Genomic DNA, 18,033 nt, shown 5'->3' with positions numbered 1-18,033 from the left:
TGCATTAATGGGCGTGGCAAAATGGCTCAACAGCGCCCCCTAGAAAACTTTGTGCCTCAAGCCCCACAATACGGTTTGACGTACATGCACGAAAATCACTACACACCTGTATCATGGCACAACTTAAAGAAAAGTCTCTTGGAGCCATGGCCGAAACCGAACAGGATGTCGGCCATTTTGAAGACATTGTGTCATTTTGGCGAAATTTATGCCATTCCTTCGGCAGTTAATTCAGCCCGAACCGTAACGTGCACCCAGGTGTGTTATACATCAAAATGTGCGTCTCCATCCTGCAACACCACGCATTACTTTTCTCTTTCAAAAGCGTTACCGTGGCGACGCTAGACGCCAACAAGTGCACCCCCCCTTCATCTGATTGGTCCATATTTGATAGTTCTCCAAAAGTCACCAAATTTTGCATGCAAGCCAGACTTGGCGATAAATTTGATATTTCATGGTTTGCATTAATGAGCGTGGCCTAACGGCTCAACAACGCCCCCTAGAATACTTTTCTCTGCCATAACTTTTGAATGGTTTGACATAGGAAGTTGTGGGTGGTGTCATGGGACTCTGTAATGAGTCCTTAAGCTTCGTTGGCCTGAATTAGCCCCGCCCCTTCTTCTGATTGGTTGTCCCTTTTTTCTGCTATAACTTTTTAATTGTTTGACATAGGAAGTTGTGGGTGGTGTCATGGGACTCTGTAATGAGTCCTTAAGCTTCGTTGGCCTTAATTAGCCCCGCCCCTTTTTCTGATTGGTTGTCCCGATTTTCTGCTATAACTTTGGAATGGTTTGACATAGAGAGTCGTGGGTGGTGCCATCAGATTCTTTATGGAGTCCTTGACCTCCATTGGCCTGAATTAGCCCCGCCCCTTCTTCTGATTGGTTGTCCCTTTTTTCTGCTATAACGTTTTAATGGTTTGACATAGGAAGTCGTGGGTGGTGTCATGGGACTCTGTAATGAGTTCTTAAGCTTCGTTGGACTTCATTAGCCCCGCCCCTTCTTCTGATTGGTTGTCCCGATTTTCTGCTATAACTTTTGAATGGTTTGACATAGAGAGTCGTGGGTGGTGTCATCAGATTCTGTATGGAGTCCTTGACCTTCATTGGCCTGAATTAGCCCCGCCCCTTCTTCTGATTGGTTGTCCCTTTTTTCTGCTATAACTTTTGAATGGTTTAACATAGGAAGTCGTGGGTGGTGTCATTTCTGATATGCTTATGGGGGGAGGTGGCCGTGAGTGCGAGGGCCCGTTCATCGCTGCTTGCAGCTTTAATTATTATTATTTCCCAACTTTAAAAATCTATCCATTTTACAGGTTTTGATCATGTGTGGTCAATCACACGCATTTTTAAAGTTTAATGTTGAGCTCTAGCCACTAAAATCAACCTGACATTTGACAACGTGGGGACGGAAACCAAGTGTGGTATCACTTCTCTTATAATTGATTGCCTCATCTGTAATAACACCCGCAGACACATGCTCCCTGATCTTCCCTCACTACTATCAATATAGGATGCTCCGTTTGGCATCACGGGCAGCAGAGGAATAGCAGCAGTACATTTTAGCATTCATCTGATCACTTCTATCATCCAAATTGTGTTTTCAGCTCTATTACATTTGCTATCAAGGGCTTAAACTAAGTGAGTGTTACCTGGTAATGAGCTAAAAGTGCAGAGACAAAATCCACATATGGAAGCAAAGATATCTTTATTATCACAGACAGGCAGCAACGCTTCCCCACATTAGACTGCTGCTGTCCATATCTACAAGAGTGATGGGTATCCAGAACGCCCATTTTGTTGACTGATGACACCGGAAGCATGTCTCACAAAATATCAGATGTCAACAGTTGAAATCTTGTTGGAAAATCTTATTTCCATAATAATGAGACTTAATTGTTAAAGCTGCTGTTGACTACCGTAATCAGGTGCTTTGGCTGCCTCAACATAAGCCTTATCCTAAAACAAAACCTGGTTCAGGCTTTTAGTTTTGTGAAAAATAGATTTGATAAAAAACTACAATTTTAGAAACGGTTTTTACTTTGGAGTTTATTTAAGACTTAAAGGAGCTGTATGTAAGAGCAATAATAAAACGAATCATAAAATGACCCCGATATGTCAACAGACATTTAAAAATCATGTTAATTTCAAATACGTGTTTCACTGACAACAGCACTCAAGCCAGGATATTTCAGTTTAAAAAGAGGAGTTGCAGCCCTCAACTGATGTTTATGTTGTCATTTTTTGTTTTGGCCTGAAGCTCCACCCTCCACCTATCTCCCAATCACCAAGTCAGTATTGTTTCTGAAGCTCCACCCTCCACCTATCTCCCAATCACCAAGTCAGTATTGTTTCGGCATCCGGGTTGCCAGCTCGGCTCTAATTATGGCAGCCATGGCAGCCTACGTTCCTGCTGCATTCTGCAGCCTACCTGGCAACCTCTGGTCGGGGGGAGGAGGGGGAGGGTACACGCCGCTCAACAATATTTTGAAAGTGACTGCAGTACCAGTTTTGGACATTTCTTACAGACGGCTCCTTTAAGACTTAACCAGCTCATTGCAAAGGCCAATATATATCTCCTAACATTATCTTTTCTTGAAAAGCAGGATACTGGAAAAGGTGTCTTATACTGAAGTGTAATTTCTAAGAAAATGGGTTTTACAAGACTGATGGCTTAATTTTTTTGACTTGTAAGAATTTCAGCTAAGTCTGCATAAAAAAGGAAGAGGATGTAGATAGTCATTACAGCTCACCATCGAAACAAACGACCAGGAGGGACAGCTAGAAATTGTGTCCACTCTGTTCATTTATATACCCCAGTAAATCTTATATTCCTCGTGATTGTCCTCTCCTCCATCATCTTTTTCATTTCTCACAGCCACTTTGCAGACCCTCCATCTTTTATCGGCGACATAACCTTCGCTGTTACATTATTGTTCTTTTCTGTTTAATAAATCTTTATCATGTGGCCCTCTATCCCCTCGTTCCCTGTCTGTCTGTCCCTGTGGTCTCCCTCCGTCCTTATTTCCTTCCACCTCTCCTCCCCCCCCCCCCCTTTTCTCTGGATAGCTGCTGTCGTAATGAACCTATAAATTGGAGCAACACAGCAGTAGCTACAGGTCGGCGTTGGGGGGAGGGGGAATGTAAGGGGGGGGGGGGTGACGGGATGTAGCTGAGCTTGGCAGAGAGAGGGAGACAAGTAGGAAAAGAGGCAGAGGGAGGAAAAGGAGAGGGAGGCAAGAATTCATTGCTGCAGACAGGAGAAGAGATATGGCTCCAGTTCGAGAATAGATACACGGGGAGGGGAGATGCAGAAAAGGAGGAGGAAGAGAAGAAGAGAGAGGAACAGGAGGAGAGGAGGGAGGCTCCATAAATTGGTTCAGGAATTAATTTGCACCAGGTAAGGTACAGCCTTGGAACATGCCATCCTAGTCAGATGAGAGGTCCTGTGGAAGGGAGACTGATCACAATGGCAGCAGGTGGTGGAAGGAGGCAGGGCTGCTGGGGGTTTTTGGGGGGGCAGGGTGAGCTATGGCAGAAATAGAGAGTCGTGTACTAGAGGATAACATAGAGCAGGTGAAAATCTAACAGAGACAGTGGAGCCAATGACAAACACCAAGCTCAAATGTACTGTGAAACACAAGCAACCACCCGGTTATTGTGCCGGTCCCGTTGGAATTCCAGACAATGGTGCTGTCTGTGCCGAATATCAAGAGTGTGTGTGAATACTCATCATGCTCGCAGCATTTCTAATTACTCTGGTGGTGTTGGCCTAATAAATATCAGCAGCACTGCAATGTTCATTAGCAGATAAGATATTACTGTCTCGACTGCAAATGTAAAAGTAAGATGGGATTTTAATATTGTTTTCTTCCAAAAGTCAAGAGCACACTTGCAAATTACTTTGGATATAATATTATATATTGGCTCACACAAAAAGATTGTTTTTTCTTTATTTCTCCTGCCCAAATGAGCAGCATGGATTTATCCATAGCAATTAAAATGTAGATAAAGTGAATGAAAAACATGGTTTCCATAATAATTTGACATATTTTTTCCCATTATGCATCAAACACAGTCAGTTAGCCAAGTTTTCACAGTACAGTTGACACCTGAAGCCGTTAATGCTGAAGGGCGGCAGGAAGGAAGAGGAGGCAGGATGGGTGGAGCGGGAAATGAGCACTGTTGGCTGAGGTGTTTGCCATGCTCAAAAGCATTAAGCTGTATGGAGGCAAATCTGTGCTTAATACCATCAAAGCGATAAAACACAGGAAAGAGGCAAATATATAAATTGCAAAAAAAAATAAAAAAAAATAAAGGACGTAATCGGAAACCAAGCCATGCAAAATATCAGAAATGTCTCGCGAGAAATCAAAACAGAAAGACAGAAACAAACAAAACGACGTCATCAGAGCTGACTTTCAGAGAGAAACGAAATACTTGAGAGCTGAAATTGAACTGATAGACTGTAAAACAAGCTGCAAAGGTGTCAAATAAAAAATAATACAATAATAATAACGATGATCATACAGAAAGACAAATAATAAAACAGCAGGAAGCATTGTTTTGAAATGTGAAGCCCTTATGCCATTACCTGAGCATGAAAAAACATTCCCCCCCCTTAAAAAAAAAGAACAAAAAAAAAAGAAAAATATTTTATGGAAAAAGTTGCTTTAATGACAGCTTTTACACATTTTTTGGCATTCCTTATGAGGCCCAAGTAAGACTACACCTGCTCAGGTAAAGGCAACAGGGGGAGGGGGCGACAGCACACTGTGATGCTGCCTGTGGCCATGCTGTCTGAAGACTCTGCCACCATTGTGCTTGGATCTACCCACTGGTGCCTCACTGCTTCCAGCTGACACGCTGCACTCACCGCTGCGCCTCTGGTTATACCACAGACAGAAAAAAAATAGCACGGAACGAACGTTTATTTTGGTGTTCAAAATGAGACAACTTTTTTATAGCTTTCGTGTGATAACTTTATATCTCAGAAACATTCCCAAGCAACTTTTAACTTGATTAAATGTATTTATTCAACTCAGGGGGAATGAAGCAATCAGTCTTATTTCTCAAACCTTCAGCTCTTCACAGACTTTTCAATTCATGTGAATGAGGAGATATATTGTGTGCTCTCTCTCAGGTTGTATTTCGGCCCCAGGTGGCTTTCTGTCTGTCTTCATTAATGCAGTAGTAGATCTACAGGAAGATGCATTTGCTTATGATAAAGGCCAATAATTGTTTTGATCAATATCTCCTCAAAGCAACAGTGGTTCTTATGGCTGCATAAACTATGTAGCAGGCACATGTTGCTTGTTGTTTTAATGGGATGTGTAATGGGTCTGCCTGTTTTATTGTAATGAAATAGCAGCGCTGCAAAGACCTTTTTTCCATCCCCCCTCCAACATGTGTTGTCCCTCTCGACTCCTCCCCCTCTATCCTTTTCACTCTGACTCATTTATCCAGTGAGCTGTCCTTGAGGCGGCACAGCATTAGCCAGGTTGTTAACACAGGAGAAAAAGGGCGTTCAATGTCGTGTCACTGTGTCGCAAAGCACGACTGAGCCAGGGTCTACCGGGCCATCTTCTTTAGAGAATAAATACCCACCGCCATCTCCCTTTTTCAGAGTCTAATGGTCTGGATATTACATCTCCTGTGGGACATTAGAGTCCACGGATAATAAATCTACCCTACAACATGCATGTGTGTTTGGGGACATTTGTGTGTGTGTGTAAATGCATCTTAATGAGCTCTGAATGCGTATGTGCATGTACCTGCACGTGTAGACACTGTACGGTTGCGCTCCCTATGTTTCTGTGGACCTTTTTTAAGCGCGACGTGAGGCAATTTGTCTCCATGAGAGAAAGCCATTTACTATCTCTGCACATTGTCAGCTGGAAGCAGCCTAGCAGCGCTACGTTTGCATAGACGTAAGCCCCTCCCTTCCACTTCACCCTTTCCCATGAGTCCCTTGCCACAGGTGACAGTGGACCGAACTGACCGCTCACGGTTGTGTTCCAAGGCTTACCATTGGCTTCGGGCTGAGTCTGAGAGGGCACGGCCATGTAGGGGTCCTGCCCTTTGTCTGAACTGATGGGGGGATCCTTGCGCTCCACCATGCGGTCCCGCCCCAGCGGGCCCTCGGCGGCCTCGGGGAAGGCCGGGGTGGGAACTGAGAGGGTGTGGTGACGGTGGTGGTGATGGTGGCCTGCCGGACACAACACAGGTTAAGGTGTGCTCGCGGTAGACGGGGAGGGCACAGGCCAGCCGGGGTGCTCACGCACACAGGTATACTCGCTCTTCATTTATATACACACACAGGGACAGGTGATGGGCTGTGTGAGTTACAGTGTTTTCCCTGGTTACCCTTGGCAACCCATTAATAAATATGTGCATGGAAGTGTGTCTGTGTTTATCAGGATCAATGTGTTTTCTTTTCATTCTGACATGTCAGAACTCTGTCGTATCTGTCAGCATAAAGTACAGCTGTATTTCTTTTTACAATAACCTACCTTTCATATGTCAGAAAAAAAAATACATTTTCACCTTCGCTCCTGTTGGAAACACTGCCTGTAACTTCCTTTCAAGTACAAAGCACCAACCCTGTTCGTGTTCTTCCTGCTCTCCCTTTCAACCTCTCTTTGAATCAAACTTTTCAATCAATCTTTGTAGCAATGTTAAATTCGCTTTGATGCACGGAGACAACTTTTCTAACTTCAAATTATAACGTTTGCTGAAGTTGAAACAGGAAATGGAAAGAGAATTATTAATTATTCCGCGTTTATTCTGACAAACTGCCACTAGCTCCCCTCTTTTTTCATGCTTTCCAGCTTTTTAGTCGTTCTTTCGTTTTAGGTGAAATCTTTGCCACGTACAACTTGTTGATGGCTTGAGAGATTCTTCTTTTGCAGATTTTTTTTGCAGAGTAAATAATATAGTTAAAGAATAGTTACTTAGCAGGAGCTTTTACGCCAGTTGGCTTAGACGTGAGGAACATTTTGCGGGGAAGTTTGGGGTTTGGTATCTTTTCTCATGAAGATTGGATGAACTGGGCAACAAACCAGACTTCTTCCGATTGATTGAAGCATTCTGCAGCAAATATTGAACAACAAACAAGTCTCCCTGTCAAATGAATACGCTGTAATTCTTTGATGTGTGGGTGATGGATCAAACATCTTCTCTCCGTCAACTCAACCCTCGCACAGTTTTCCTGCATCTGCCTTTCCGAGTTTCTCCTTCTCCTAAGCATAATTCATGCATAAGCTTTGTTCACTTATTTATTTTTCGCGCCGTGATAATCACATTAGCATCCTACATGCCTACACTTAAGCCACCCTACACGATTTTACTAAAGTTCTATATTGTACTTATTCTAATCATCTTTAACCACATGTTTGCAAAACACACGAATGCTTCCCAGGATGGGGAGTGAAAAGATTTATCGGCAGCCCCTCGTGAGCCCAACCCGGAGTTACCGCTTTGACAAGCTCTCTGACGGCATGTGGGTCTGTTTAAGGATGTGCACGTTCCTGTTTAATATGTGTTTATGGTTTGTGTTTGAAGATGCGCTGCTGGTACACAATGTATAATAGACACCCACACACAACACCCAAAGCCTCCTCCTCTTCTGTGTGGCGTGGCAATCATTAAAATGATTTATTTAACTATTGGCCCAAGGCTGAGAGATTAGTGTGACAGGCCTATTTTATAATTCATTCCCCCACCGCCAGGGGAAGTGCAATTCAGGCAGATGACACACATAGAGAAACCTCCGAGGGTCGGTGCTCCTCCACGGATCAGGAAGGGGGGAAAAAAAAAAGCCTTAAATTGCTAACGGATGCACATCTCTCTCTTCTAGCAGATTAAAAGGGAGGCTAGGATGTCTGGTCTGGAGAGAGGAGAATGGAGAAAGGGGCAAATATTTATCTTCAAATCCATATCAACCACCAACAGATAGACGGCGAGTCTGAGGCGATGGCCGCCACTTTGTTTGGTGGGTTGTGTTGTAAACTGGGTGTTGCCTGTATGAGTGTGTTCGTGAGTGTGTGTGTGTGTGAGTGTGTGTCTGTAAACACACAGCCAAGCCTGTGGGAGCATATTCAGCACAACAGGGGTGTGGGGGTGGGGTGGGGGGGTGCACCAACACAGATGCTTTTTCGATGACCCTGGATCTCCAAAAGGAGGGAAAATCACAGTGGGGCTACAGCCACAGAGGGCGAGAGAGAGGGCTTTCTGGACGCACTTCAAAATATCTATTTTTGTCATTCAGCATGGATCTGCCCATTCTGATCTGGCAGCTGCGAGGCAGTGTGTGTGTGTGTGTGTGTGTGTGTGTGTGTGTGAGTGTGTGTGTGGGACTCACTAAAAACCAAACCGAGGTGGAAGTGAGTGAAGGTGCGGGTACGATGGATGAGAGTGACTTTGCTGCAGGCCAATTACATCTGTTCATCATTCTTTAAAAATTAGTGAGTGGGAAAAACTGTACCAAACACCCAGGGGTGATTGTGCTGTGTTGATTGGGAGAGAAACATCTGCGACAAGACGCTGTGTATATATACATATACATATACAGGATTGTCTCAGAAAATTAGAATATTGTCATAAAGTCCTTTATTTTCTGTAATGCAAAAATGTCATACATTCTGGAATCATTACAAATCAACTGAAATATTGCAAGCCTTTTATTATTTTAATATTGCTGATCATGGTTACAGCTTAAGAAAACTCAAATATCCTATCTAAAAAAATTTGAATATTCTGGGAATCTTAATCTTAAACTGTAATCCATAATCAGCAATATTAAAATAATAAATGGCTTGCAATATTTCAGTTGATTTGTAATGAATCCAGAATGTATGACATTTTTGTTTTTTTAAATTGCATTACAGAAAATAAAGAACTTTATCACAATATTCTAATTTTCTGAGACAGTCCTGTGTATATATATATATATATATATATATATATATATATATATATATATATATATATATATATATATATATATATATATACATATACATATATATATATATATACGTACATGCGTGTTTGTGTGTTTTAGTGGCTCGATCCATGTAAATGACAAAGTCAAATGTCTAAGCTAATTAATGCCATTGCAAAGGGGATGAAAGAGGATGACAGGATGGGGCAGCGAGGGCTTTGAGGGAGAAAAGGTGTGGCAGGACTGAATCAGAATCAGAACAGCAACAGATGTGTTTAACTGGTTTCTAGTTCTACGGCGTTTACTCTAAACATAAAAGGGACTAGGGCAGGAGAAAATAATCTGAGGAGTGAAAACGACCAACCTTCATTATTTTCATTACCTTCGTATCGGGAAGGGACGTCTATCAAAAAGAAGGAATAAAGTCAATCCAGTGAAAACCTTGAGTCATTAATAACTCTGTGGGAGGAGTTTTCATTTCCTTGAGAGGGGGTGATCAACTGAGTAAAGGAGGTGTGGCGGAAGTTAAAGATTTAAGGGAAGAAAGTGATGCAACTTCTATTGGTTATTTGATTGCTCGTGTGGTATATGCGGGACACTTACCATTCAGCGCCACAAATGTGTCTGAAAGAAAGAGAAAGGAAGGAAAACCCGTTACTGTGTGCATGAATAGGGGCTCATATGCTTAACATGCTGAAAGGCTATGACTTTTAAAGTAATTCAGCATTGACTGGCTGCTCGATATTCTCCTCACTCTAATCAGAGTGTCTATACGGTCCCTGCAGCTGATGAGAGTCCTACGCTGCAGATTCCCTTGAATAAACATACAGATACATTTGAAAGGAAACCTTTATGAACTTTTGAAGTTTTGTTTTATAAAAAAACAAGCAGCTCAGTAGAGCATCAACAGGGGCGTCACATTTGCAAGTCCAAACAGTTTTTCCGAACACAAAAAGATCAAATATAACATCTCCAAACGAGAGGAGTAAAAAGAGACCTTTCATGGCTTCAGGCTAATTTGGTTCGGAGCCCTGTCTTGTTTTGTGTTTCAAAATGAGCCTTGTGACTCCTCACTCATAAAATCTCCTCTCTGTCCGGCTCTGAATGTTTGTATTATATAGGCGAATCGCAAGACGGAACCAAGTCTTTACCAAAATGGGACACAACTCGCTATTGATTGGGAGACCAGAGGAGCAGCAAGAAAAAGGACAGAGAGCAGAGAAAGGAGCAGATGGATGGAAAAGGCTGAAAGAGAGGATTGTACGGGCAAACAGACGGGAGAGAAAAAGGTGAAGAAGGAAGCGGAGGGTTGAGAAGAGCCGGAGACAGAATGGTGGCAGGGATATGGAAAAGAGGAGGATAGATAAGAGTGAAGAGGGCCTGCTTACTTTGGCAGTCTCCCAGGCCATCTGTGTTACCATGCTCCACGTCCTGCTCGAAGGCTGATCTGCGGGGAACAGAGACATCACGGTCAGCAACGGAAAAACCGCCACACCTAGCACAAAGCTGTAGAAGGCTACTACAAAAAACAACAGCGAACACAGCGTACCCGACGTTTGCACGCAGCGCAGGCTGCGGAGAGCCCTCTTACGGGTCAAAATCAAACAAGCAGGTGTCCCGGAGGACGGATTCTGTGAGTGCATGAAGTAAATCCTGAGCTGCTGCAGGACTTGCTGAAAAGAAATGCTGATAACAGAGATTTATGTTTCGTTTGACAGCTACGCAATTTTCTTTTATTCGCCGGTATACATCTCACGAAACACACCAAAATTAGTCCTCTGCTTTTAACACATCACTAGTTAAGCTTGAGTTATGGTTCTGTGTCAAAATGACGCCGTGCCTATGGCGTGTGGTACGCGTTGACGCAGACCACACGCCGTCACTGACGTGCACCTCCCGAAAATTGTAACTACGCGTCGAGGCGCCGCAGACCAAACGCAGACGGAGAGGGCTGTGATTGGTTCGCTTGGAAGAAACGCATTTCCAGTTTCTGGTTTGAAGCAGTCGTGAACTTTCAGCGCTCTTTTCTTCGTGTATGTGTGATTTTTTTTGTTTTGGTTTTTTGCAAAATAGTTGTCCTTATCTCTTTGATTCACTGTGACCGGAAAAAGTTGGATAAACCATTCAGGAAATGATCGCAAATTAGCGGTCACGGGGGGTACTGCACCGCGGCGAAATGGAGTGACGGAGAAGTCCGAAGTGTTCACGACGGCGTCACGGCAACGCCGTGTGCTCTGCGTTGGTTTGACGCAGAACCATAATTCAGGCTTTACACTAGGAGAAGTGAGCTGACATTTTTCTGCTCAGGAGCCCACAACAGTTCACCTCTGTTGCCAACATGGAGACCTGCAAGGCCACGCTGTTGTCTGTAACCACTGCCCACTTAAAGGCATGATTTGAAAAACGAATCAATAGTCTCCTTTTGGGCTTTCTTGACATGAGTTAGGTGAGATATATACAGTTTTGCTAGGTTTTAGTAATAGTCTGAGCTAGACAGCCAGCTGTTGCTGCTGCTGTTTTCAACTTCTAATTTATTCTGGATAAATGAGAGCCTAATACTGAATTCATCTCATCTCTTGACTAAGAAGAAAAAAGTAAGCCGTTTCCCAGTTTCTTTGCACTGCTTGTACACTTGATCAGGCTTTATCTAGTTTCAGCTAAGATACGAGCGTTTTTATAACCAAGCAGGCAAAAACAGAGCAGTGGTGGGTAACCAGACTTGAAGGCCATCCCATGACTTACAGGGAGATGATATTTTCTGATGTAGCCTGTACCACGATCCGCTTTCTCCCTGAAACACCACCAATGTGGCTTGTAGGGGGATCGTTGAAACAGAGCAAGCCAACTGTCAACCGCGATCATAGTCACGCATGACAGCTTTTCACAGTCCTCCTCAGCTCCCTCCTCTTCACTCCTCCTGTCCACCTCCCATTCATCTTCATCACCCTTGACTGGACGCAATTATAGATAGCACGAAGAAGAATGATTTCGCAAAATACTGTCATCCATCCCATGTGGACCGCTCAGAGTGAAAAACATGGGCCGTGGAGATTTTAGGTTTGACATCCAGCTCGATTCCTGTTGTTTTGTGTTTACATCATGTACACCAGGCAGCCACAAGATCAAAACCACTGACAAATAAAATTGAAAACAAAATTACAGTTGTCACAATGTAACGTTCTTGCTGAAAGGCAGCGGAGCCTTAGACAAACAATTTTGGACCACCAACGAAAATACTGTTTCAGATCGAGTACCTGCTCTCAGTGCAATAAAGGAAACTGCTGAAGGATGAGTGGAAAGGCGAGGGTGATGGTAATCATTTGCCCCTTATAATAAGAAACTTCCCCTTCAAAATTGAACACAACAGCTACTCAACAACAAAAGCAGCATCCTTGTTTTTAATATCTGGGGGTTCAGTTCATTAGCTTATCAGATTTACTTAGCATACAGTCATAATCACAGACGCAGGGTTGCAAAGCCGAACTGCAGTAATCACAAGTGCAGCCAAAGCACTCCTGGTATCTGACGGGAATTACTCACAGACATCATCATCGCACCCTGCCAAAAGAAAAACATCTTATTGTGCTATTGTGATAATAACACTGCAGATTCTGGTGAAATGAAGATTTTCAAAGTTTAAATCCCGGTGGACTTGTCATGAATTATCAATGAGTGTTCATACTACAGATGTAGTGTCTGAGTCTTACTCGGCACAAATGAAAAGCGAATGAACCACGCAGTGAACCCATCGGTTAAGGCCGTTAGTCCCATCGAGGTGGGATTGTAGCAATAGACGTGCAGTGTGTTTGAATGTGACACTCCAGACGATCCGCTCTGGGTTAAGATCCCATCGCCTCCACATAAATATTTATATCAGATTCACGTCGCACTGTACATAACTGCAGGCAGCCAAGAACCTATTTTATATTACGTTGCATCAGATGTGATTATTATATGAGAAGTGCAGTTCCACAAAAATTTGGGTCAGGCATATTAATTTTAATTATTCAGAAAAGACGTGAACTGCATAGTAAGACAATTACTGTATGTATAGCATGAACTAAGTACAGTATGCAGATTTGTTTTCAAGCCATTCATTTTGAATCATGGCTTTCATTATTAAGGAATGGGCTCTCATTATGTCGCAAACCGGTATATGAGCACATTTTATCTAAGTCTGCTCATTTGATATGCTGATTAAAGCAAAACAAATGTGTATCTATAATTTTACAAAATAACAACCATTCAGAATCGTATGCAATCATATGCATGAACAGGGGGGTGACTAAGGACCATATTGCAGGAGACCAGAGTGCAAGCTGTTTATAGGCAGCAGGTATAAGAGGCATAACTCCACATGGGGAATCTGGCATGCTAGCATCAGGGCCAGATGGAAGAAGAAAAGAAGGGGAGGGCTTGAAAAAGAGGAAGACTATGATACAGGAACGATGGAGTGAAAATGATGCTGAAAAACAAACACGAACCAACAGTGAGGGGGCGAGGTCATCTGCCCTTTTAATGCTTCTCTGTCAGCTCCTGTTCCGAAGTGGAAACTTAATAAGAACTGTGCACTGCTTCAGCTCTGCATACCAATAATAGGATGGATAGGTCTGTGTTTTCGCTACGCGCGTTTATGTGTGCGTGTGGCGCATTGGCATAGCAGACCAGTCACTTTGCAGCAGGGGAATCAAAGTCATTCATCATCAAATGACCAGGGATGCAGTGGCTCTTTTGTTATGACTTCATCTGTAAAATGTTTTTCCACCACAAAACTCCATACCCTGTTTGTTCAGAAAGCATAACTACAGCCACAATGTTATAGTTGCTGTGGCCATCAAACTTTCCCCAGGATTGCGTACTCAACCCCAAGCCTGGGGCAAACAACACTTTCCTTCCACTCATTTTTCCAACAACCCCTTCAGCTCGAGGTAACTGCACTAACACACCATTACTTTTGAGAGCTAAATCGAGGATTGGTGCTGAGCATATAAAAAAAAAAAAGTGGAATATCGTTTTAATAGTTAAATTCAACTGAGACCAGGATCCATATGCACGAACAGTCAGAGCACAGAAAAACTATGCATGTGGTATTTTCTGTGCAAAACATATTGTATGTATAAAGTAAGAGTATCAGAGAACAATGTATTTTGGAGCAGTTTAGGACTCATTCGGTGTAGTGGCAGTGCAGAAAAAAACAAAACAGAATCAAACAAAAAAGCAGTTTCACTGGAAATGTAGGACAGTGATTTATTTATGACTTTATTTCTTTTAATGTTTTTTTTGTTTTTTTTTTAATTGGTGTGTAAATATTTGCAGCTATCTGTATTGACTGTGCGCGAGGACAACTGCTCTGGCCAGTCTGAAAGTCCTTGCTCACATGATTTTTAGAAGAGAAAAAGAGATTCTTCCAATTTAAAGTCACACATTAATGGACGAATGATTTCTTGCTGCTGTCCTGCCACCCGTCCAAAAAACTCTTTTGACTTTTCACTATAGCAGAACAGTGTTACTGTTATCTCTACAAAGCAGTTGGTAGGGAGGAGAGCTGAGGTTAACTGAGGCATAAAGGTCACTGCTCCCAGTCCGCAGGGTTACAGCCACACAACCTGAGACGGTATCTTTTTATCCGTTTTTGAAAAGAGCGGATATCAGAATCCCTACATTTAAAACTCAACACCCACCGGCTGTCAGGTATTATGATGTCCAGCTCAAAGCTGCACCCACTTACCTTACAACACTTTGCAATTTCAAGAACTAAAATGTTATCTGTATTCATCCAAAATCATTTAGAGTTCAAAATAAATATCAAGCTTTATCAGGTTTGTACAAAACATAACACTTAGTTTACCACTATGAGCAAGATTAGTTTGGACTAAGTGATTTGGTATCTCAAATAAGATTGCAGTTCAATATGCGACTGCCTGTCTGCTCCAGAATTGATTTTGAAGTTCTGTTATTGGTTCATAAAAGTTCTGTTATTGGTTTCTTCATAGTTTTGGGCTTGACTGTTAATCAGATTTTCTTTTATCCAACAAACCCTTCAAAACCTCCAGCCTTTCTACAAACGGCCTCTGAAGTATTATTTTATTCACAAAACAATCTTTCAGCACTTTGGTGTTAAAGCTAAGTAAGAATTCAGATGCCGTGTGTGTGTGTGAGTGTGTGCGTGTGCGTGTGCGTGTGCGTGTGCGCGTGCCTGTGTGTGTGTGTGTGTGGTGGGGAATGTAGTTTTTATTGCACCTCTGATTGTTTCCATTATGTTTCTTTTTCAATACTCTTTAAAACATATCTATTCAAAAGACTATCATGTGCATTTCTGCTCTCTTATGATTGCACCTGCGCTCACTTACTTGGTGTTGCCAACCACCTGTCTGCAGGCGCCTTCTGACACCCATCCACAATACGGGTCCCTGGAGGCGATACAGGACCTGGAGCACAGTCACACACACCATGAATCACTCCCTCACGTACACCGCACACTGTAATCCTGTTCACAATTGTTCAAAAGAAATCTGAGTCAGAATGATGATTTGACATGCGAGCATGAGACTTACTTCTTGCACCGCCCATGTCTTTCACAGCGAGACAGTGGCACTTTAACCACGCACGAGGTGAAAGCAACCCACATGACATGGCTCTTGGTGTCTATCTGCATTCCAATGATGCGCTTGTCATCCACACCGTCTATACTGCACCTGGCCGGGGCGGGGGAGAGAGGGTCATGCAGAGATTAGAGGCAGTTTTCTCTTATCATACGGTGCTTAAAGGGAGCACTCAGAGCCAAACGAAAAATAAAACCTAACAGAGATTTAAGTGGTCCTTTAAAAAAAAACAGAAGACCAGATTAAGATGTTTCAGACAGGCAAACTGTAAGGTCAGCAAGAACACAGCTGACGCGGGAGAAGAGCGCACAAGGTCAGGAACGCAGAGGGAGATAAACAGAGATAAAGAAAGGGGTGATACAGATACAACAGATAAACAGACAGATGGGCACTGTGAGCAGTCAGCAGCACTTAACTGTAAAATCCACAAACTAAACCCCCCCACCCCTCTCGCGCCACTACCTCTCCATCCCATGTTAGGCGTCTTTGTCCCCGCAGGAGCACGCTCTAATCCCTCTGGGGTGTGTCAAGCATCGCTCTATGCCTCCTCTTCCCTGCACTCCTCTCTCCATCCGGCTCCTGGGATTTAATCTCCCCTTCACAGAGCCTCTGGTCCAGCATTAACGTTCTCAATTAGGGCTTAGGATCCATCTACACTGCGTAATGCACGGCAATCGGGCCTACTCTGATCCAGCCACGCAGGCAGGGAAGCAAAGTCACTTACTGTACATGACCGAAGCCAGATGGCAGCCGACGGATGCTTGGCCTCAGCCAACAGGGGAGAGGGGAGAAACAAAGGAGCCACGGCGAGAGGAGAGGAGAGAGGAGAGAGTCCTGCCCTTCTTCCCCTACCATCCATCTCACCATATGATCACTGCATGTCAGATATGAGACCTCAAACGCTCCCTCCCTCCCAACTTGCTCCTTTTAGCTTCCCATCTCTTCTACAGTAACTAGGATTGACTAATTACCTTCTTTGTTTGAATTCCCCATCATCCATTACTTCCAAAACCAAATATTTTCCTTGTTTGGACCAGGCTGACTTTTTCTTATGCCCTGATACTGTTTTTGTTTTACCGTTATAGGATCTAACAATGCTCGCCCATCTGTATCGAGTTCGTGGAAACAAACTCCCATCTATACAACGCAAAAACCCAAAGACATGTAACATATTAGAAAGAGATCCCAGGCTGGCTCTGAAGACAAACACAGACCTTGGTGTGAGTGCGTGTGTTTCCTTTAATCAGCTAACATTATGGAGGAGCTGAGCCCCGCTGCGGTCGGGAACCACAGTAGTATGTTATCCAGAGCCTTAGTGTCTATGTCTTTAATTTAGTAGCTGTGGTCGGGCTGAGTGTAACCTGATAAAACTCTTTTAAATGATAGAGTAGCCATCTGGTTGGCTGGCTTTACTACAGAGCTTGAGTCAGGGGAACTAACTGCTAGTGATGGAGCTGGTGGGTTGGTGGGTTGGCTCAGAGGATAAATGGTGGAAACTCACAAAATTAAACGCATTCTCTCTTGAAAACGCACACACACAAGAAAAAAAAAACAAAAAAAAAACGACCTTCCTCTGTTCATAGCAACCGTATCCATGTGTTATTCTTCCACAGCTACAGTACCTACTTGTCAGGGTTGTAGACGTTGAGCTCCTCTAGAAACAGGCTATCGTTGAGGAAGCCGTTGTTCATCTTTGCCAAGAACTTGAGGACGATGCCCTTCTCCGATCCCAGGAACACCACCGTGTGGTTCTTGTTGGGACCGGCCTGGTTGTCCACCATGATGCGCGTCAAGCGGTACCTGGGACAAACAATACCGAGATAAATCAACCAATCAGTACATTAGTTTAGTCAATTTGTCTGCAAACAGGAAAGCAGATTAGCTTTCTGGAAGAGCAGCAGATGGTGATGCAAGCTTGCAATAAATCCTTTAAACTACAATACAGTCCTGTTTCTGATGACTGACTTTCAAAAAGAGCAGGGGGTAGGGCTGTGCAATTAATCGATTTTAAATCTAAATCGGATTTATTAATGACAATCGATGTTAAAAAAAGGAAAAAAGGAAAATGGATTTTCCTTTTTTGCAGCTGGCTGCATTACAGACAGAGCCCGTCTAGTCATCTTTGTTTGGTCAAGAAAATTGTAAATGTTGTCACTTTACTAAACTCAAGGAGGATTTACCGTATCTTTCAATTGAACTTCATTCCCAATAGGGAAATTTGTTTGCTATTTTTCTTTAAAAATAAAGATAACATATTTGAAACCATTTATTCCATTGTCTTTTGTAGTTTTACCAAAAAAAATCGAAATCGAAAATCGGGTTTTCAGAGAAAAAAAATCGGGATTTTATTTTTGTCCAAAATCGCCCAGCCCTAGCAGGGGGTTTAGGATGTTTTTACACAAGTTTACTCATCACAGTGACACAGGCCCTGTCAAGTGGTTGCTAAAGAAATATCATCATAAAAAAACATAGGGAAGCAACAAGCAAC

General features: G+C 43.0%; 1 protein-coding gene across 5 annotated transcripts in view; it reads right to left on the bottom strand.

Annotated features, from left to right (window-relative positions):
* The window catches only part of sema6a (sema domain, transmembrane domain (TM), and cytoplasmic domain, (semaphorin) 6A), a 116,688-nt gene that overhangs the window by 16,847 nt on the left and 81,808 nt on the right, over positions 1-18,033 (bottom strand). For 2 of the 5 annotated variants that reach the window (XM_061729419.1, XM_061729416.1), the window contains 7 exons: positions 17,172-17,345; positions 15,498-15,638; positions 15,294-15,371; positions 10,332-10,390; positions 9,547-9,567; positions 9,308-9,346; positions 6,028-6,207 (listed from right to left, as the gene is read on the bottom strand). In XM_061729419.1, coding sequence (XP_061585403.1) covers positions 6,028-6,207; positions 9,308-9,346; positions 9,547-9,567; positions 10,332-10,390; positions 15,294-15,371; positions 15,498-15,638; positions 17,172-17,345 — 692 coding nt within the window. The remainder of the gene's footprint in view (positions 1-6,027; positions 6,208-9,307; positions 9,347-9,546; positions 9,568-10,331; positions 10,391-15,293; positions 15,372-15,497; positions 15,639-17,171; positions 17,346-18,033) is intronic. The other 3 variants (XM_061729417.1, XM_061729418.1, XM_061729420.1) reach the window with 3 other exon arrangements.

This window comes from Cololabis saira, chromosome 9, assembly GCF_033807715.1.
Source record: "Cololabis saira isolate AMF1-May2022 chromosome 9, fColSai1.1, whole genome shotgun sequence".
In the NCBI taxonomy this organism is placed as follows: Eukaryota; Metazoa; Chordata; class Actinopteri; order Beloniformes; family Belonidae; genus Cololabis; species Cololabis saira.
Note: the sequence above shows the minus strand (reverse complement) of the source record. Positions and strands in the feature narration are given on the sequence as shown.